Source organism: Silurus meridionalis, chromosome 16 (assembly GCF_014805685.1).
Source record: "Silurus meridionalis isolate SWU-2019-XX chromosome 16, ASM1480568v1, whole genome shotgun sequence".
Classification (NCBI taxonomy): domain Eukaryota; kingdom Metazoa; phylum Chordata; class Actinopteri; order Siluriformes; family Siluridae; genus Silurus; species Silurus meridionalis.
The window spans coordinates 12,680,739-12,703,331 of NC_060899.1; the positions used below are offsets into that span (position 1 = coordinate 12,680,739).

At 41.7% G+C, this 22,593-nt stretch overlaps 1 protein-coding gene across 3 annotated transcripts in view; it reads right to left on the minus strand.

Moving 5' to 3' along the window:
• The window catches only part of magi3a (membrane associated guanylate kinase, WW and PDZ domain containing 3a), a 129,997-nt gene that overhangs the window by 53,303 nt on the left and 54,101 nt on the right, over positions 1-22,593 (minus strand). For all 3 annotated transcript variants that reach the window (XM_046869206.1, XM_046869209.1, XM_046869207.1), the window contains one exon: positions 1,870-1,986. In XM_046869206.1, coding sequence (XP_046725162.1) covers positions 1,870-1,986 — 117 coding nt within the window. The remainder of the gene's footprint in view (positions 1-1,869; positions 1,987-22,593) is intronic.

The window sequence follows — 22,593 nt, forward strand, 5'->3', positions numbered from 1 at the left end:
GGGTTTCTTTCATTGCCTCGAGCTGGAAGGAGCTCTAAGGAAGCACATATGACAGACCTGACACTTCATAGACAGATCAGTCTGGACACTTCATGATTAGGTTAAGGTCATATGTCGCAAAACGCTCATCATCGCATCATCAATCAACTCCAACGAAGCAGAAAAACTGATTATTTTCTTCTCCCTTACGCTACAAAAGTATTGGAGACTTCTGACTTTTCCAGTCCTTTGTGACTCTTCACTGAACTGTTAGAGGTCCATAATTGTATAGGACGTCTTTGGATGTGGTGGAATCAGGGTTGCAAAGGAGTGAAAAAACTTTCCATGGGAACTTCATCTGGGGAATTTGGGAAATATTCCAAGTTGAAAACTTACATGGAATTTATTGGAAGTTTGGGGAAATGTGTATAAACTGTATCTTAAATATAAACGTCTTGTTTAGTTTTGCATGCAAATTACAGATAAAATTTTTTTTTTTTTTACAAAGTCAAAAAGATTTTTGACTTTGTATAATTTTGTTGTACAGCTTACACACAGCACAAGGAAGTTTTAAACATTAATGTATGCAATATTTATGTAATTTAAGTGAATACTCGGCAAGATGGACATTTTTTGACATTATCAGGGAACCATCCCCAGCCACTCTTAGTGCCGGTCCCAAGCCCGGATAAATGGGGAGGGTTGCGTTAGGAAGGGCATCCAGCGTAAAACGTGCCAAATCAAACGTGCGGAGGATCCGCTGTGGCGAACCCTAACGGGAGAAGCCGAAAGTAAGTTTTATTTTACGTGACAATGATGTGTGTTATATTATAGAGGAATGCGGTGCATGTAGGGGGCGTGTAAGTAAGTGTAAGTGTGCTTTAAGGCTAACCAGGAATTTTGTAAATTCCCAGTTTATTCCCTTCAATTCCAATATATTCCCATTAGTTCCCATGGAAAGTTTCCAGTCTTTAAATCCCTGTAATTTTGCAACCCTAGGTGGCCTCTTAAAAAAAAAAATTTCCTCCAACTGAACTAAGAGACCAGAACCTGTTCCAGCATGACACTGCCCCTGTGCACATATCCAGCTTTACATGGGTTGAAGTGGAAGAGCTCTAAACCCTACTGAACACCTTTGTGATGAATGTGAACGCTGACTGCACCCCCAGACCTCCTCACCTTCTCACCTACATCAGTACCTCACTTTAACACCCTAGCAGCTCAATGAGCACAAATCTAGTAGACCATCTTCTCAGAAGAGTTCAGGTTCTTAGAACAGCAAATGTGGAATGGGATGTTCGAAAAGCTTATGGTCAGGTGTCCGCAAACTTTTGTCCATGTAGCGTATTTACAGGTTTCTTCACAAAATTCATCATTTCAAAGCTGCGCAACGAAAAATCAAATCGAGGCTGTATGTCTCTTCTAAGAGAAAAAAGAGGAGAAAATGAGTGAGTGAGAGAGTGAGTGAGGATTAAAAAAAAAAAAAATGGAGGTGAAGTGCATCGCATCAATGGCATCAATCTCCTTCCCCGGGAGCTGGTTTTGGACAGGCAGCAAGGCTGCGGATTAAAGAATCCCAGCAGTGTGCTCGGGAGACACAAAAAGATTTACACTCCTGTACTGCGGCGTGATGGGGTTCGCTCAGACACTCGGGAGGAGGAGAGGCTTCGTGAAGGTCGTGCGTTAAAGGAACACTCCTCTTCGGAACCCCCGTCGTTAGACTGAAATATTTCTGATGAGTCGAATGATGCTACAGAAGCACGTAGACACCTGACCATACAAATCATATCAGCCCTACTTATAATCAGATGACTATAAAACAAATAGAACGTGAGAAAGTTAAAGGCGATGTGAAGGGTATGAATGTGCAGCACGTGCGAGTGGACTCACATGGTATGGTACGTAGATACAGATTATCTCGGATCACTTGCTGGAGCTTGTGGTCCAGAGAACCTTTCTGGAACTGCAGGCTGAGGTAATGGCGCAAGTCCGTGTTCAACACCTTACCTGGGAAGAAAGAAAAAAAAAAAAAAAACAGGTGTGAGCATACACTGATCAGGCATAACATTATGACCACCTGGCTAATATTGTTCCCCTTTTTGCTGCCAAAACAGTCCTGCTGCATCGAGCATCAACAGTATGAACTTCTTCAGCAATTTTTGTCGGATTGGACCACACCCTGACCCACGACCCTGTCTCCGGTTCACCACTGTTCCTTCCTTGGAGCACTTTTGATAGATTCTGACTGCTGCAGACAAACATCCCACAAGAGCTGCAGTTTTAGGAGATGCTCAGACCCAGTCGTCTAGACGTCACAATTTGTGGAACTCGGTCAAATCCTTACGCTCGCCCATTTTTCCTGCTTCGAACATGTCCACTTTGAGGATAAAACGCTGCGTAATAATATTCCACACGTTAACAGGTGCCATGAGAAAGAGATCATCAGTGTTCTTCACTTCAACGGCCATAGCGTTATAATGTCATAATGCTATCGGTGTACGTGGTAAACCAGCAACCTCACAAAACTGACCAAAGTAGACATGAGACACGTCCGGGAAAGTCCTAAAGAACAGCATGTCAGTGCTGCTGTTGCTGCTATCAGGCTCTCCTTCCCCCCTCTGATTAAATGATGACTCCAGAACCCTGAAGGAAGGACATGTAGCAGTAATCTCTCTTGTCTATCCTGAGTATCTAGCCTGAGCGCTCTGAAACAATGTAGATCTTAATCGCACAATGCCAAGGGGTACGCTGGTGAAGAGGCGTTGCAAAGCATTGTGGGAGGAGAAAAAGCCTGACACTAAAACAACATGAGGTGTGTTTTTTTTTTTTTTTAAGCACTGACACACTGAAGTAATTTTTACCTCATGATGAATCCTGGGAGGGGCGGGGTTTGTTGTTATAATGCGTAATTGCACTATAATCGCAAGAAGAATGCAAAGACTAATCGCTACATATACATTATCATTTGGTAAAAGCTGATAATTTCCAGTCAGGTTATGGGTGAAAACAAAATGCTGTAATTGCCGCCCGTTAACTATCGAGATTTTTCGGCCAAAAGTTCTGGCTCAAACATCTCGTCGAGGGGGCGGGGCTTAACAGTGCTTTGCGCTATATGGCGAGTAGTGACTGTAAGATCTAATCTTTTTTTATTTTTTTTTTTAGTTCATTTTGCTCCTTTGATCAGAAATACAATGCAGCCAAGAAGAAATGATGATCAACACAATAAGTAACTCACGTCTTCTGGTTGGTGTCGTTAGTTCTTTTGGTCACGAGACTCCCACAATTATTGTAACAACAATCTCAAGATTCGGACCAAACAAACCCGATCTATTGCATTGTGTAGCGTTTATGGAAGTCACGTGACGAAAGAACGATCGACTCGGACCAGAGGACTCGTGGGATGAACTACTCAATTCTGTTTCCTGTGTAATGCACCGCATAGCGCATATGGGAGTCACGTGATTAAAAATGCTGCATAATGTAAGATCCTATTCAATATGTTGTGATAAATGCCACTTATACGAGCATCAATATAAAATATAAAAATAATGAAAAACCCTAAAGAACCCGGGCATGGGTGGGATTGCCCGGCTCGTTATAAAAACAATGCAATCAAAACATTTTGCGATAATGAGCGACTCCACCTCCTCCCATGTGACTCCTGATTCAAAAGATGACCTACTGGGTGTCACTGATTAGTCTGGATTCATCGAGTGGCTCAGACGCATACTAATGGGCTCGTACAGTTCCTTAAGAGGCGAAGCGTTCAGATTTTCATCTGAAACTATTAATTACTGCCCTGTTAAATGGGTGAGAGAGCTCAGTCCCAACCGGTCTCTCTGTGGGGTCTAATCGAGGGAACTATGATTTATTCCATGCTTCGTTTCGGGTGAACATCCGTGTTAAGCGTGGAAGAGGTTTTATAGGGAGGGTTTATTGACGATACCGGAAGCAAAATGTCGGAATGGGTCCTGTTTATGGCAAAAAAAAAAAAAGCAGTATTTATTTGTGTCATGTTGGTATGTAACTGACCACAATGTCTTTCGAGTGACACAAGCTCCTGAGTTTCCAGTGATCCCATTCTGGTTTTCTCTCTGGACCCGCCTGAGCAACAATCCAAAACCGTAGCAGGAAGTCACATGACCTAGATCTCTTGTTCGCTTTCACAAGGAACCTGGAGTTAGAGGTCATACATGCTTCCAAGGGTTTGCGCTTTGAAAGTTCTGTGAACCTCACCTGCGCTCGTGCATAGGTTCTTGGAAGCAAAGACCCAAAGGTACCATGGTGCGTTCATTTCAGGGATCCTCCTGCCACGCCTCCTCCGTGGCTCTCTCTCAGCCGCTCCCGGCGCTTATCACCGACACCTGTCCCTCGTCACCATTCCCATTTTATAAGTTTCCGTTCCGACCTCACTCGCTGTCGGATCTCCCGGATGCTAGTGATCTCCCGGATTCCAGACCGCCAGCATTCCCTGCTGGTTTAGGCTCCTCGTTCCTATCCTACGGATTACCCACCTTACAGAATATACCCGGTTAACGGATTCCTCCCGTTGTACGAATTATACCCGCTTAACGGACTATACCCGTTTAATGGATTAACCCAGCGTTACAGTTCGTAACTCTCTGACTCTTGTTTGGAAACTGAACGTTCAATAAACATTATTGAGTTACACCCGTTTCTGTCCTGACAGTTCATGACATTTCTACGACAGCATAGGTTTCCTCCTCACTGCGTGTCTGTGGAACGGGGAAGCCTTTTGTGATCTGGTTCTCAGGTAGCGCTAGCAAGCTACATCATGTTTAGCTCGGGGTACTTAAAAATCTCCCTTTGTGCTTCATCGTGTGAGCTTTGGGCAAACCAGGGCAATAAATCAATTATTCAATCAATCAATAAATAGCACATTTCCATTTTGGGGACTGATGTGGGGGGGGCCTAGGGTTGCAATAGAAGCGGAACATTTTCAAAAACTTCCCATTTATGGAATTTTGGAAAATTCCAAGTTGGAAACTTTAGTGCGTGAATTTATGAAAATTAATTTGAAATGTATATCAACTGTATTGTATACAAACTTACATTTGTTTTGTCATTAGCTGACATGCATACAAACTAATACAGATAAAAAAAAAAAAAGGTATTGAATTCTCATCAAGGTGGAAATTTGTTATTGACGAATGCATGGTGCATGTAGGGGGCGTGGCCTCAGTAGTCCTTCAGAAAGTGTGCTGTGTGCATGTGATTGATGAATATTTAGGGTAGAAAGTCAACAGCAATTGCATTAAATCTGGGTGTTTTAACCAAAATCGTCCTGCAAGATTCTTTTTTCAATACCACATTTAAGATCCCGGTTATTAGCAACCTGCAATTTTGTAAATTCCAACTTAGTCCCTATGGGAAGTTCCAAGTTATGAAAATTCCTGGAATTTTGCAACCCTAGTGAGGCCTAAACCAGAAAGTAAAAGGAAAAAAAAAAATCCTGACTAAAAAACATTTGAGAAAAACTCAAAGGTAGAAGTTCTCATCACAATCTTCCTCAAAAAATTCAATAAATAAATAACTGAATAAATAAACCCATTTAATACACATTATCTGCTCGTTCTGATTAGCATATTCATTATCGTAGCACTCAAACTTGACTGACAAATGATTCTTTTTTTTTTAATGAGCAGCTCACACTGCAATGCTGGCCAATGATTTAAAAATAAAAAAAGAAAAGTAAAAGATCACTAGGGAGCGCTGCTCTTTTCTACACTTTTCGCATCTTTCATTTCTGCTTCTCGTTCAGCAGATTTCTGGGGAAGAGGAAGGAGGACAGAAAGCTAATATCCTCCTGTCTCCTCTTACAATGACATCACTCCTTTTAGCCACCTGCAAACTATTACCGTGACTCAATTCAAGAAGGGCAATGACCGAATTCGGTGGTTGATTGATCAAATCTAACTGATCGAGTGCTCTAGGTTGGTGTTGTTAACGTCAATGCTGCATGGGGGATCATCGTAAACACAAAGGAAACCCGAGCCAGTTATCTGACCTGCGCATGGTGTCAAGGGAAAAAAAGAAAAAAAAGCCTCGTGATCGAGTCCAAGAGGAACATTGCGAAAACATTGTAAAGCCGTAGTGAATGAGAGGAATGTGGGTCAGGCCACAATAGCTGTTCGAGCGTAACTGAAGCACTGAGGAGCACGGGATAAACATTTCCATGCCTTTTGTTCATCTGTACAATCCAAGTGCATACCACATACGCTGATGACTGCTCGACGCGCTGCCGCCAACATGCTTCTCGCAATAACCCGAGCTTTTCATTCACATTTGAATGAGTATAGCTGGTCCCCCTGCTTTCATTAAACATATCACACCTTATAAACTGTCCTGAGATACCAAACGTCTCCTGAACCTGGAAAACCACTCGCAGCTGCTACACCACATGGACATTAAACACAAAAACCACTTGAGATGATTGTGAATGGTTCCACACAGAAACCATGGCGAGAGTTTTGGACTGCAAATACTGCGAGCCGTTCTGCTGCAATGGATTCGAAGAACAATCGTAGTTTGGCAGAAGCTCTTTTCCAGAGCGACGTACAATCATCACATTCATACAACTGAGCCTATAAGGGGTTAAGGGCCTTGCTCAGGGGCCCAGAAGTGGCAGCTTGGTGTGGCTGGGATTTGAACTCACGACCTTCTGAGACAAAGTCGAATGCCTTAACCGCTAAGCGACCACCCCGTGATGTTTCCTCTTTGCTGCGGATCTGTGGGACCGGGGAAGCCTTTTGTGATTCGGCTCAGAGGTAGTGTTAGCGAGCCACATTCAGCCTTCTCCAGCTCTGCGCCGTGACTCCTGCAGACCGTCCGTGGGAGGCGGAGTACACAAAATCTCCCTTTGTGCTTCATCATCTGAACTTTGGATCCGTTTTTAAGCAAGAAAAAAAAAATCTGTGACTCTGCAGCTTTAGCATAGTCCTTGAATAGTTTGCTTACAGACTTCATTTCATCTGCTTAAGTACACACGTGTGTACACGTGTGTGTGTTTATACACACACACACACACACACACACACACACACACACACACACACAAGATGCACTGAATCACAGAAGGTTTAAAAATAAATAAATAAATAAAACACCTTAATTCTGTATTTCAGGCAAAAACCTTTTCATCACTTAGATACGAGGCATGAAACCCGTCAGTTCGCCGAAGACGACAAAACCTAATGCAAACAGATGGATCGAACGCGTAGGTTGAAGGCTTGTTGTTGGAGGTCAGTGAACGCGATACACACCCACCTAAGCACACGTGACGGAGCTGAAACAGATGTCCCACTTTTGCCTGCATCATTCATCTTTACTACTCACAAGTCTGGTTTCTACAAAACTGCTTCGGAGACGACTGGAGTGAACTTCTCCCTCTGAAGAGTAGGAGAATCGCAGGTGTCTATCAGCCGAAGGAGTGAAGTAGAAACAAAAAAATATACCTTAATGTGTTCTGTATCTTTAGTGCTGCATGACATTAAAGGAAAATATGATCTGTAATAACTTGTATAATACACACACACACAATCTATCTATCTATCTATCTATCTATCTATCTATCTATCTATATCTATATATATATATATATATATATATATATATATATATATATATATATATATATATATATAGACCAAAACCTTGGGCCTTTGCTTTTTGAACATTCAGTTCCATAATCAGTCCCCACGGTTTTTGGTCCACTAAATTTTGGGGTGTGCTTGGGATTTGTGCTCATTCAATCTTAAAGGATTGAGCAGGTACTGATGTGGGTAAAGAGGCCTGGGGTGCAGTCAGCGTTCCCATTCATCCCAAAGGTGTTCAGTTGAAGCTCTTAGTTCAAGTGAAGGGAAAATGGCAATGCAACCACATCCGAAGACCAATACAATTGTGTGCCACAGACTTTGTGGAAACAGTTTAGGGAAGAACCACATATGGCTGGGAAAGCCAGGTGTCCCAATATATATATACTTCTGGTGGTACAGAGTACAGACTGTGTACATAATTTTCAGGTTAAATGTGTTTCTGTCTGTGTGTGTGAGAGAGAGCGATAGATAGATAGATAGATAGATAGATAGATAGATAGATAGATAGATAGATAGATAGATAGATAGATAGATAGATAGATAGATAGATAGATAGATAGATAGATAGATAGATAGATAGATAGATAGATAGATAGATAGATAGATAGATAGATAGATAGATATTTGCAATATTCCGATCGTTTTAATATATTGTGTAGCCCTTGTGGGGTTGAACTGTCCCTGGGAATTAGCGGGAATTAATGTAAATAAAATGCAGGTTGCAAATAACAGAAAACTTAATTGTAGTTAAGATCATTTTGGATAAAACAGTCAGATTTAATTGCCTTTCAGCTGCATTTCAACCCTGCACATTCATCCTTCAGGTGCACACAACACACTTACTGCAGAGCTACTGAGGCCACGCCCCCTACATGCACTACATTTCTCGATAACACTGACCATGTTCATTTCTCGAATCCTGCACACAACACAATGTCAAAAAATGTCTAATGTTCAATCAAGACCTCGTTTTCCAACAACAGGGATTCAGAATAGATTCCTTAGACATCGTTTCTCCCTTCAGGTGTGTGATAGAAACCAGGTCAGCATGTGTCGAGCAAGATGTTTGGGGGGATCGATGTCATGTTTGCGTCAAATGAGATGTGGTTTTCTGGAGAGAAAAAAAAAAAAACCCTAGCATATGAATACATAATGAATAAAGGTCAGGTGCATTTCACCATGACGTATCGAGTGTCTCGCTTTTGTACAAGACTTTTTGAGAAAAGGTCATTCTCTAGGCTGTACAGCAGCTACGTCTTAAAAGCCTCAGAGGAAATCGTGTAATTGCCGAATATGAATGTTGCAAACTGCGTGCGCTAAAAGAAAAAAGGCGGAAGGCATTGTCTTTGCTTTTCACTGGGATTTAAAATCGCTATCGAAAATTCTGAAGAACTTCATCAGGCACTGGAGTTGGTGTCTCTCTGTGCTCTCGTTCTCGTCCTCATCTCGGTAGATAATATTCTATTTATTCTGAGCTCTGAACCAAGAACAAGCCTGAACCCTCTGCCACACTCCTGGCCGATCACTTATCCTCTTCTTCAATTAGTGAAGCTGCTTAAATGTCATAGAAAAGCCAGCACAGGACTCTAATGAGGCCGTCTCATAACAGCATGAGCGAGTCATAGGGAAACTCGAAACTCTGCACCGAGCTTATTAACTGCCTGTTGAGGAGGTCGGGCAATGCCGTGTCACCAAGAGTGCTGTCTAGTCTTTAGAACCACTGGCACAAAAAAAAGGTCCTACTGTACATTCGGATCCTTGTAAAACGGACACCGGTGTCTCATTTCAGTTTTATGGGTCGTGACAAATTTCCATTGCGTCTGACTCCTCATGTACTAACTAGTCTTTCGTTCATCTAATTAAAATGCTCCCTAGAACTTCACTAAGTTCTGATCTGGCTGCACTTCTCAACACCAACCATAGGTCATTGATCTGTTTGTTTTTTTGTCTATGCAGCTTCACCTTTCTGAAATTTCACTCCATAGAGAATAAATTCACACTGATGGCATTTAAAAGAAATCCTTATCCTGATCCTTGCAAAAAAAAAATTAAATAATAAAGTCTATCAATAACCACATTGAGACAGCGGATCATTAGGTCATAGACGAACAATACAGTCAGTTAAATGAACGGAGAAACTGTCGAAGGATATTTGCAACTTATAAAGCACTCAAATTTGAACGTCATTTGCATATTAAAATTAGTGTTGGAAATAGCAAAAACAAATTACATAATTTTTATATTTGCACCAAACTTTGCAGATATAGTAATGAAAAGTTGAAATTGAACTATAAAAATACATTTCCATTTTGAATATTGCTACAGTTATTCTTCCATACACTGGAGGGACGTTTGGTGGACGATTTTTTCCCCAAAGCAACTTTACATTTATCTCATACATACAACTGAGCAGTAATGGGGTTAAGAGCCTTTCTCAGGGGCCCTGAACTAACAGTTTGGTAAGAATCAGATTTGAACTTTATGCCTTAACCACTAAACTACCACCCCGGTGTGGCGTGGAAGAACTTAGGACTCAGAAAACGTTTTTTATGCAATTAAGCTACTTTCAGTAAGAGTGAGCAATATTTGATCTACCATTCTGATCCAGATTGTAGTATTCAAAAGCTAGTAAGGATCAAAAAATGCTGAGGAGAAATAAGTTCATTTGGTTTAAAACCATGACTACTTTTCTAGTATTTCTGAGCAAAAGCTGTAATCAAGACAGCCTTGGTTTGGTGCTCAGACTGATAAAGGGGCGAAATGGGAAAGGTGGCAAATTACTGATGGTACCCATGAAGCTTTAGTCAGAAATCAATGCTTACCTGCCTCTACAAGTACTAAGCAATCTGGCCTGCTTTCAGATTGATCTTCTTAGGGTGGTAATCACTGACAGGCAAAATGGTGCTGTTCTGGGGGACGAATTATCCTCAAGGTTTTGAAAGGTAAATCCGAGCAAGTGCTAGGAGTTGCATTATATTGTACTTCTCAGAGTCTACAACTGGCAAAATTCTTTACTACAACATGCACGAGAAAATCACCTTCTATAGGTGGTTGTCTCCAACTTGTACTATTGTATTGAAAGTCTTTGTATGCTGTACAATTACGGTTGTCTTCATTAGAACCTCAACCCAATGGATCATCTTTAGGATGACCTGAATCTGAGCTCACCAACCCTTATGTGATCATGTCCTGACCCTCATGTGGCTGAATGAACACTAATCTCCACAACCACATTCAAAAATCTATTGGAAAGCCTTCCCACAAAATTTGAGCTTATTAAAACAGAAAATGTTCGAAAAGCACACATCACATTGATATTGGAGTGTGAAGTTTTGGCCGTACCGTGGTTGACCAAGTTTAGATTTTGAGACACGAGGTGGCATCAAAAAGTTTTAAAGACCAGCTCTGTTTACAAGAAAGTCACAGTCCCCTTTCACAGCAATGCAGAGCTCCCAGCGTTCCTGCCACTTCTTTATTGTGTCGTGGAAGTCTTCTTTTCGAAGCGTGTCAAGCAACTTCGGGATGAGGGCGAAGTCTGCAGGAGCCAAACTGGCGAATAGGGTCATGAGATTGCCAGCAGAATAGCAGACGTGGTAACGTGGTCAGAACACCACCAATTGCACAAGATGTCTTTTGGCACACACAACTCATGAAGGTCGGCGCTCCTTATGACTGTGCGTGCAATCTTGTGCTGCCACTTGTTGGCGTGTTACAAAACTACTCTTGAAACTTGAATTTATTATTTTTTTTTTTAACAGGTTGTTTATTGAGAAATAAAGTGTCAGCATAATGTGTGAAAAATAGGTCAGATCTCTTACATGAATACTAAAAGAAAAACAGCAACAGAAGAGGGCACAGGTCGGTTCAAAACAATATACAAGCAGAGAATTGGGGGGGGGGGGTGGTGTACTGATCATACATACCTGGGATACAAATCATACAATAAAAATTGAAAAAAGGGTAAATTAGGGTAAGGGCTGAATGACTGATGGCTTTATAATAAACCGTAGCTGAAGATGATTTCAATCAAATCGAGTCATTTGATCTCTTTCTCCCTCTGTTATATTACGGACATTCGAGCTAAAATAAAGGATATAAACGGTTTCCAAAAATTTTCAAAAGAACGTTTTAATGCCACCCCGTACCAGCCCGGTGTAGCTCGCCTCTGCTTTGGCGATTTCTTGCCTTTGCTTAGCAAGCAAAAAGAAACAAGTATGAAGAATGGGATTCTGTATTGCTGTTTATCTTCTATAAAAGAAAAACCATTTACAATTTGGCCTAACGTCAAACTTTTATTCAATAATGAAATGGCGATCCCTGTTTTGGCCTGAGCTCACTATTCCTTACTCCTCAATACAAACGGTTTTCTTACCGACAATTGAATGCATTTGAAAGAACAATAGTTTGCAAGAACCACATTCAGCATGGGTACATAGGAGTCATGGTATGCATCAGACAGCCCAGGAAGTAACAAATCCTGGAGGGTTAATGATGTACTGAGTAAAGCCTACAAGAGCTTCTAATAGAAAAGCCCTCTATGTGACCAGCATGTCACCAAACAGTCAAGAAAGGCGGCAAAAATCGGAAAACCCAGATTCCGTCATTTGGAAAGACCAGCCTCGGCCAAGTCCCCATAATTCTCCTCTCTGTAATAACACATGCCTACAGCATGTACAATGTGGTGTGAAGCCTGAGATGAAAGTGAAACATAAAAATGGTGGAAGAAAATGGGAGATCAAGACCTTTAGCAGCCACCCCCCATTCAGCCATCCAGCTCTTCGCACCACGGCCTGAATAAGACCAGCTTGATATCGCACTACAGCCAAGAATTTCTACTTGTGTAACGTCTTGGCACTCAGCCGGCGCAAAGAGGGAGTGAGCGCAAAAGAAGTTAGGTGAGGCACATCAAAGCGGGCCTGCCTGTGATCCTTGAGCTGCGATGGGAGACTTGTCCTTCAGGCGACGGCTCCCGCTGAGAGCTTTCAACGAGCTCAGACACGCGACCGAGAGGTGTGAGAACAAACAGAATTCCATTTAACTGCACGCCAAGCGAATAGGGACGGATCAAAGCGGGAAAAGTCACTACATACCCGCTCCAAGCGGCCGTGCCGTACCTTGATAGCGGGAGAACGGCCAAGATAAGCGCACCTTAGAAAAAATCTAGACGCCATCGAGATGAAGAGCTTGTGAATTGGAATTCCAAAAAAAAGACATGCAACAGTGTTACATCAACCTATAAATTCAAAAGGACAGATATATCCCAAAAACAAACAAACAACACCACACCACCAGGCAAACAGTGGATCGGTATAACACAGCACGGTAGATTTCCTCACCTTGTTCCACCCTGTAAAATGTCTGACACATTACCAGTCTTTTCTTCCTCTATTGAAAAGAGAGAAAAAAAAAAAATGCCACATTGGCAGATTTTTCTCAGTCTGAAATTAATGCAAAAAAAAAAACAAAACAAAACAAAAAACTATCAATTCAAAAAGCACTCGGACGCCTCCAAATACACACCTATGATTTATTGACTGCTCGTAAACTTTGAATTTATAACGCAATTTGCGCGAGTTGTTAGTTAACGTGTTGCCGCCTCCGCGCTGAAGTTGAAGAATAAGCTCTCCGAGAGCGTAGCAGGAACAAGGTAAGTGGCGTCTCGAAGCCTACCGAAATGGCGGTTTACTTTCCGACGGAACCTCTTGTTATTCTGGCCTCGTGCTGTCTGCCTGCAGGAGAGCCGTGTGTGACGGCCTCGTGCCTCTTGACTGCTGAGTGAGCACACAGATGCCTGCAGATGCCTGTGTGACTCAGCAGATCTGCGCCGGAGTAATTACCGGCCGAGCGAATGCGTGTCCGAGTGCGTCAGTTTGCGCCCTGGTGTTTGTATGGCCTGAGGACAAGCGCACGTTCGTTTAAACAAGTTTCGGGATTGCTCTGCGCGTCATGTTTCTACACCTTGTCGCCGGTTGAGTTCGATTTGTCCTCTCAGGGAGAAGGTTTTCATATCAGAGTCATCTATCAAGGAACTAGTGCAGCTAACCACGCGGCTGCCATCCATAAGAGCGATGGACTGGCTGGCCGCTGCGTGCTGATTGGGTCTTTTAAAGTGATGCACCTTATACCCTGAGCCCATCCATCTTCTGGTTAAGAGAGCTTGCTAGTTCATAGGTCCTACTCACGAACCAGTGGACGAACCAGGAACTCAAGAATACTCCTTTTGTTGCTGATGTGTTTTAAACATGGACCAAATAAATAAATTTTGATGATTACACAAAGATTTGTTTTGGACATCGAGGCACAAATACTACAAATACTACAAAGCTATTATCTACATTTAGAATTAAGCCTAAAGTGGGTGTAGACTACTTTCTTTCTTACTATACCCCAACACAGTGGTAAGGCTTCTGATCAGAAGGTCATAAGCTCCACCCAGCTGTAAACATATTCAGGATCTGTGAACTTGAGCTCTGGCAGTTCCTCGACCTCAGCTACATCTCTGCTGTTCATAACTGCCCACAACAAAATAACATGCCTTTAGAATTTTATATAGTGTATATTATAGCATGTTCTATTAGTATATTTGTGTGCATTCGCCTTGATAATGTCAACTAAATTTCATTGGTTCGGTAGTAATACAATTTGTTATTTTATTTAAATCACCATGATACTGACAAAGTTATCAGTATGGATAAAATAAATAATGTTTGTTTTATATATATATATATATATATATATATATATATATATATATATATATATATATATATATATATATATATATATATAATATATATATGAGATAGACAGACAGACAGACAGACAGACAGACAGACAGACAGACAATCAGACAAGTTGGAGACAGACAGACAGACAGATAGATAATCAGACAAGTTGGAGACAGACAGACAGACAGACAGATAGATAATCAGACAAGTTGGAGACAGACAGAGAGGATCAGGCAAGTTGGATACAGACAGACAGACGATCAAGACGGTTTAGACATCGCCTTGTTTGTTTGTTTTTTAATCCAGATGTTCTTCGGACCAGACATACCAACATGACTAGCCATACAGAAAAAAAAAATTGCAGCTGTGCCAAGAGGAAAGTTGCATGATGGATAAAACCAAGTCATAAATTCTGGTTCCACCCAGGTCCAGGCGTCCGCTATTGTCTTGTGCGATTAGGCAATCTCCTGGATCTGACCAAGCAATAACTGCTGCTCCCAAAAACAGCTGCGCACATCAATTATAAAACGGGGTCAAAGCCAGGCCACAAAAGCAACGACAAACCCTGTGTGTTTCTAGAAGCTTCTTCAGAATGCCTGAACCCTGGATAGATAGAACAAAGCCTTAAATGCAAAACAAATCTAGAACTGAATGCATTTTCAGGCAGATTTCTTTTTTTTTTTTGGTGCAAGCGTTTCTTTATTAAAAACCTTGAGATGTCCAGCGTGTTCCTCCCCGCTCTGAATCTGCACTGAAGCGTGCCCGAGGTGATTAGATACATGTGTGAGCAAATATGTGAGACACTGTGGATGGATGAGTCAGAAAAGAGATCGAAAATGACACTCGGGTATCACACGGAACAGAACAAGTTCAAAGCGACTCAAAAAGATGGATGTTCTCTAATCTGGGCGCTAGATAGAGCTTCTGATAGAGATCAAGATTTAGATAGAGCAACTAAAAAAACAACAGGAAGAGACTGTGTCCAGTGAACACCACATGCTCAATGCTGATTGGCCAGAGCATGCATCAGTCTGAATGGTGGCATAATTAAGAGATATAATGCTATAACTGGAGCAAAGCTGAAAAGTGACTTCAGAACTATAATAACAAATTACACACTGAAATCTGTGTTAAATCAGCAACAATATGGACCACCTTTCAGTTTTCAGTTAATGTGTTTTGTTGTTTTTTTATTCTGCTGTCATGTTTCCGAATTTGTTGTTGTGCTTCCAAATCTGCTCGTATATCTGAAGTTGCTATTGTGTTTTTCTGTTGTGTTTCTGAAGTCGAGTTTCTGTTGTGTTTTTTGTTTTGCTGCTATGGTTTTGCTGCCATGGGTCTGAATTCGCTGTTTGTGTTTGAATATTTCCAGTGTTTCTCAAGTTGCGTTTGTGTTTCTGAATTTGGTATTGTGTAACAGAATTTACTATTGTGTTTCCAAATTTGCTGCTTTTGTGTTTCCGAATTTGCTGCTGTTGTGTTTCTGGGTTTGTTGCCAGACGTGTGAATTCTCTGCCTTGTTACAGAATCTGCTGCCCTGCATTTAATCCTGCTGGTGTCTTTTTTTTGTTATTCCTGTTGCGCTACTGTATTTTCTTTTGCGATTCCGAAATCCGCTGCTGCTTTTCCTGTTTGCTCGTGTGTTTCTATAGTCACTGATAGTGTTTTTGGTTAGTTAATGTGGGTTGCACTCACGGCCCATTATTAGATAAATAATGCCAGAGCCAAAGGGATGCTTTAACAATTACCAGAGCAGTGGGAGCTCAATCTCAATTCTAAACCGCAGATTACTGTGCCCTTTTCCTCACTACTATGACTCAGGGAGGGGAAGAAAAGGAGATAAAGAGAGAGAGAGAGAGAGAGAGAGAGAGAGAGAGAGAGAGAGCTGCTTCTGCTAAGTGTGTGTAAAGGTTTTCTCAGGGAAAAGGCTGTGTGTGTGTGTGTGTGTGTGTGTGTGTGTGTGTGTGTGTGTGTGTGTGTCTCCCTTTCTGGCCCTACTAAAAGGCCATGCAGGCTCCTCATCCATCTGCCTGCACCAGAGAGAAGGCCCAACTCGACTCCTGTACAAAGCAACCTCTGTCCTCTGTGCCCTATCTGTCCTGAACAAAGAGTCCATCTGACTGGCAGAGCGAAACAGAAACTCCAGCTGGTGAGAGAGACGCTGCTCTGTTAGGGCATTCTGTTGAGAAGTTTCGAGAGCACTTTGAACAATCGCACGCCAACCTGGCCCTGTCTAATATTATGGCTGAATATTTTATTTATATCTTCTAAAGGGACAATACTATAGAAATAAAACTTGGATATATATATCAGAGTAGTCAGTGTGCTTCTTGTGTAGCAGTACAGATTTACTGTCCTCTTTAAAAAAAACACCTCAACATACTGCTATTATTGTCTAAATAACTGTCAACATCATCAATATTCCGTTTGAGCACCATTGATATCTAACAATACCTTAATCCTGCACAGATTGTTGCTGGGATCCTCTTCCACTCCTCCATAATGACATCACTAAGCTGCTAGATGTTAGACACATGGTGCTTCTCCACCTTCTGCTTGAGGATGCCCCACAGGTGCTCAATAGTGTTTAGGTCTGGAGACATACTTGGCTACTCCATCACCTTCACCTTCCTTGGTGGTGTGTTTGTTCGTTATTATGTTCCAAAACTGCCGTTCGGCCCGGTTTCCGAAAAGAGGGCGTCATGTTCTGCTTCAATGTCACAGTACATTGTTGGAGTCCATTTTTCCCCTCAATGAACCGCAGCTCCTCAGTACCAGCAGCACTCAAGCAGCCTCAGAACACGATGCTACCACCACCATGCTTGACTGTAGGCAAGACAATTTCCGTGCTACTTCTCACACATGCTGGCACCAGCTGAGCCAAACAAGTTTATCTTCGTCTCATCAGACCACAGGACATGGTTCCAGTAATTCATGCTCTTAGACATGTTTTTATCAGCAAATTGGGAATCAGCAACTGACACTGAAACACTATATGAACAAAGGTTTGTGGACTCCTGAACATAAGACTCCTATTTGCTTTCCACATTTAGTTCCTGTTATAATAAGCTTCTGAGAAGATGTTCCAGGTGTGTGGTGCCTGAGGTGCAGTCAGTGTTCTAATTCATATCAAAAGGTGTTCAGTAGGGTTGAACCCAAACACAGGCCATTTAAGATCTTTCAATCCAATCCATGTAAAGTTTAAGGAAGAACCACATATGGCTGGAAAAGTCAGGTGTCCCAGTACTTTTGTCCATAGAGTGTATGTTCTGACTTTGTCCACCTTCTTATTTATTTTCATTGGTGTTCCCTGAGGCACGCTTCAATGCACTGGTCACACAACGCTGCAGCACATGACTGGATATGTCGCATGACTAAAGAGCATCCGGATGTTCTCTGGTGATCAAATCGACATGCAACAATAAGAAAGTATAACAAAAACGTTTCAGCTGTCAGAGGCGGCCGTGATTACGATCCGTGTGCTGCGGGATCCCAGAAGCAAAAAAAAAAAAAAAGCTGTAATCCCCAGGTGAAGAGAATCCATTAGGCTTAATTACAGCGACATTACTCCTACTTACTGAGCCAAACATCCTGGGGGGGGTTGGGTTTTAAAAAAAAGTAAAAAAAAAATAATAATAAAAAGACGAGGACGTATTTAATTTAAAAAAACGTGAGCTAAATGCGCCGGACTTTTTTTTATGCGATAAACCGCTTTCCTCAGAAACTGTTTCCAAATAAGATTAGATAGAGATGGAGGAGCAGGCTAGAGTCCTGAGGGAAGCTGAAGAGATAGAGACACAGCGAAAGATAGAGAGATAGAGAGAAAGAACGGAGAAGCATGGAAGAGCTCTGGTTTTTCTTCGTCTCATTGCTTGGACCCTGAAAGACCCTCAAAGTGGCAAAGATACAGTAGACGTGTGTTGGTGAGGCGGAAGAACATTTGTCCTCTCCTCCATGCTGCACTTGAATCTCTTTAATTTTTGGATTTCATTAGTGACTGATTAGATGTCCGATATGATGCAACGCAATTCGAGTTTATTTTTATATCATCTGATTCGACACAACGGAAGAAAATACGATGCTCTGCAATTCAATAAGGTACAAATACGTCGCTTTTATTTCTTTGGTTGACAGACAGGAAATCATCAATTTGCTTAAGTGCCTTCTTGACGTCTAACGCATGGCCCCTTTCACAAACACGGCTTTGTAGTGCAAAAAGAAGGAAGAAAAAAAACAAAAAAAATGTCAATAAAACCATTCGTTCTTTTCCTGTTCAGTCTCCAGGAAGATGCAGCTCTACCTCTGCCATGTTAATCTACATTCTGTGTGACTTTCAGGACACGCCTCGGTCTCCTTGGTGTTGTGATGCGTCGTATTCACGTAGCAGCTGAGAGAACACGCTTGAGGAAATCAATCCAGATCTAAAATAAAAACTTGTATCTGATGCAGAATTGAAATCCATGCGTCACGTTGTTTTTCGGAGCGACTCAGCGAATCTTGCCATTCTTAGATGTTACTGTGCGTTTTTAATAGTGATCTCATTAATAAGTACTTAATCCTCGTTTTTTTTTTTTTTTAAGAAATTCAGTCTTAATTGAATGTTTTGGCAGCGAGCTCGGGAAACGCAGATGGCGGCCGGCGAGAAAACACATTTTGCATCGTAGTAACCTGAGATTTCCAATTACCGCGATATTGATGCCGATCGGCGCGCAGGTGGGCCTTGTGATTAGCCACGATTACGTGCGCGTGTTTTAAAGCCATCTGTTGATCGCGACGCTTGCGGAGACGTAATACAGAGCGGAGGGGTTTGGGCGACAGTGTTTATCAGGGGAAGGGGCTTCTGCTTCTTTGTGAGCACAGGGACAGGACCGGTGAGTCCTAAAGAGGCATCAGCTGGCAGCCAGTTGGAAAATGGCAGAGTCGGACTTCTTGTAGTCTAAAAAGAAATGATTTGGGACACTGGTTTGGGGGGGTACTGTACATTATTATATATTATAATTGTTAAGTAACGTATGTGATAGAGACATTGTGTGAAAATTAGAGATGGGGAATGAAATGATCCCTGGATGGGTCAGACATCAAAGCAAATCATGTGTAGTTTGTTTTACAGTTGATAAAATATTAAATAAAAACAAAATAAAACAAAATATAAATTGATGACAAAATTGATTGAGATTAAAATTCCATAGATGCCCCATAAAACAATTACATAATATTTTAATTAATATTTACATAGACTGGTGGGGTCTTTTTAAATAAATGTAATACATATATTTAAAAAGACCACACCAGTCTATGTAAATATACTCCTGTGCAAATAGGGCTTCAGTGGATGTATGTTTGTTGCCCCCCCCCAATGCTATCCTAATTGGCCATCGGTGGCCAGTCAATTTTCCAGTCCATGACTTCCTGCCAGTGACAGCATGGTTCTGTGTGCACTGGACTCCAGGACAATGTCACTGTCTGATATAAAATCCAGGGAATTAAACAACACAATGTTGGATTTAATAAAAAAAAAAAACCTGAACAGCAGGAACTGTACAGGACGGATGTATCTGCTAGTTAGGCATTGCGGTATTACTGTGGTTTTCTGGGTGTCGTCAATCAAACGAGAGAAAGTCCGTCGCTCTACTGTGCATTACTAGCCTTTATTTTTATCCTGCCTGCTTTGTTTAAAAATAGAACTGGCCAAAAATAATGTTTCTCCGTTTTCCAGTTGAGCTGCAGCCACTCAAAGCTTCATCCGTCCACAAAGTGTGGATAAGAATCTCCAGGGACCAAGTTGACAAATCTTTCTCTCGCTGCGAAAACTCCATTGGAGCAGCCAAGTTCCGATTGTCCCGGAGTGTACTTTATCAAAACGGCTGCCTTCCATCGCTTCATGGTAAGAGAGGGAAGCATGGTTGTGCCATTTCCAGCGCTGCTTATAATTAGATTATCAAGCAAAATCCGTTCTACGATGCCTGAAGAGGAAGCCTGTTTTCATATTCGTCATTCGGCTTTTTTCAGACGTGCTCGAGTGAAAAAAATAGGTCGCATTAGCATAGACTGCAGGTTAGCAAAAATATCTTGTAGGCAAGTAACGAGTGAAAAATCCTGCCTCGGTACAAGGCGATTTTCATCAGTGCTCTAGGAAAACTAAATGCCTTCGATATCAGAGGGTGTTACATGAGTTTACTGCAATTTCTGTTGTTCTGTTGTGAATTTAAAAAGGTGGAACGCTGCATAAAGCATGTTAGGGGTAATAGATGGCTGAGTGTGCGTTCCACCATTTCAAGGCACAACATGGAGGTGAAAAACCACCGAATGCTGTGTGCAGTAAAATCCTGTAGCACACACCTCACTGTGGATTACAAACAGACAGACAGAAAGGATTAGATGGATAAGAATGGGTAGACAGACAGACAGAGAGACGAGATTAGACATATAAACAGACAGACAGATAGACCAACTGATAGACTGAAAGCAGACAGATAAATATAGATTGGATAATATTAGACAAACAGGTAGACAGACAGACAGTATTAGTTAAAAATACAGACAGACAGACCGATAGACAACATTAGACAGACAAACAGGATTAGGTTAGATCAGACAAACCGAAAGACAAGATTAGACAAACAGACAGACAAGATTAGCTAGACAGACAGACAGACAGACAAGATTGATCTGGTCCTGAGACTGACTCGGTGCCGTGTTGTACAGGTGCTGGAGCGAACGACCTCCTGTAGCACTTCTTTCTACAGAGAACTGAATGAGTCTTTAGCTGGAGGAGCTTCTGTGATTCATCAGTAGGTCATGGACGGGGTGCTGTTTATTGTCCAGAATGGCTGAGAGTTTACTGAGTGATTATCACACTTACACCAGGAACACTTGCCAGCACTGACAACTTAAAGCTGTTATTGATGCCTGCAATGCAAAACTGACTGAATGGATTCAAATTAGTGATTAATTTATTATTTCATATAGGAGTCTAGAATTAGCATACAGTAAGACAAAGTAGAGCGATTAGATTAGATTTATTTGAATGGATGTGTGTGTGTGTGTGTGTGTGTGTGTGTGTGTGTGTGTGCAAATTATATTATGAGTCTATGCCATGTCTCTTCTAATAATGAAGCTGTTGCTGTCTGTTAACCCCTTGTTTTTTTTTATTTATATACACACACACACACACACACACACACACACACACACACACACATTTATTTATATATATGAAATCATATGTAAGCGAATATAAAAGGAACATACCAATTTCCTGTAATCTCAGGTTCAATTTGCATTGTATACTCTGACGTGTATTATTAAGCCCTTACTGCACACCATTTCACAGAATGAACCCAACATCTCTTTTGGCTTCGTCTCAATAAGGGCGAAAAATAACGTTATTGAAATGCAGGCTTAAGAGAATCGACATTGAAGTTAAAAAAAATAAATAAATAAAAACCCAACACAGAAAAGCCCTTTCAGTATCCACTTCTGATCGTTTCCTGTGCTTTCTTCTATTTCTAATCATTGGTCTATTGGTCCTGGTTCTGAAGGACCTTTGAGATGAGTCGTGGTGGGATAAATAAATAAATAAAAAGGAGTGTATGTTAGCCTGCAGCAGTGTGCATGATCTCAGCAGAATGAGGAAAGAGAGCAGGAGAATGGAGGCGAGGCCACCTGCCATGCTGATGGAGTGAGTTCATCTCTATTCGTCACGCAGTAGTGAATGCGCTTCGGAAAAAGCAGAATGCAATAGCGGTCTGGTTCGGCGTGTGCCCATCATCATCATCACCGCCATGATCATCAAGGCCCACACAAAGACCAGGGAGCGTTAAGACTTTTTGTAAAGCCCTGTTACAGAACGAAGGTCCCGGAAATGTGTGAAAGTCCGACCGTTGTTTACAGCGATGCTGCTTCAGATGGCCTGTGTGTCTTCGAGTGAGATACTATCCTGAGAGATACACGCCATCGTGGGGAAAAAGGCAGACTTCTATAATGGTCGACAAATATTACTAAAGAAAGAGTGCAAATCGTGAAGACACAGCTCATCATCTCCAGAAAGCCACGAGCTCTACGGATGACCACACATCCCTCACACACACACACACACTCTATTGACATTAGATAGCAAAGCATTCGGGTCTTCAGGACCAGACTGTTTAACGATTTCTTCCAACTAGCTATTAGACTCACCAATGCACAGAGACTAGACTGATTGATACACACACACACACACACACACACTAACTTACATCCTCTCTCTCACTCACACTCTTCACACA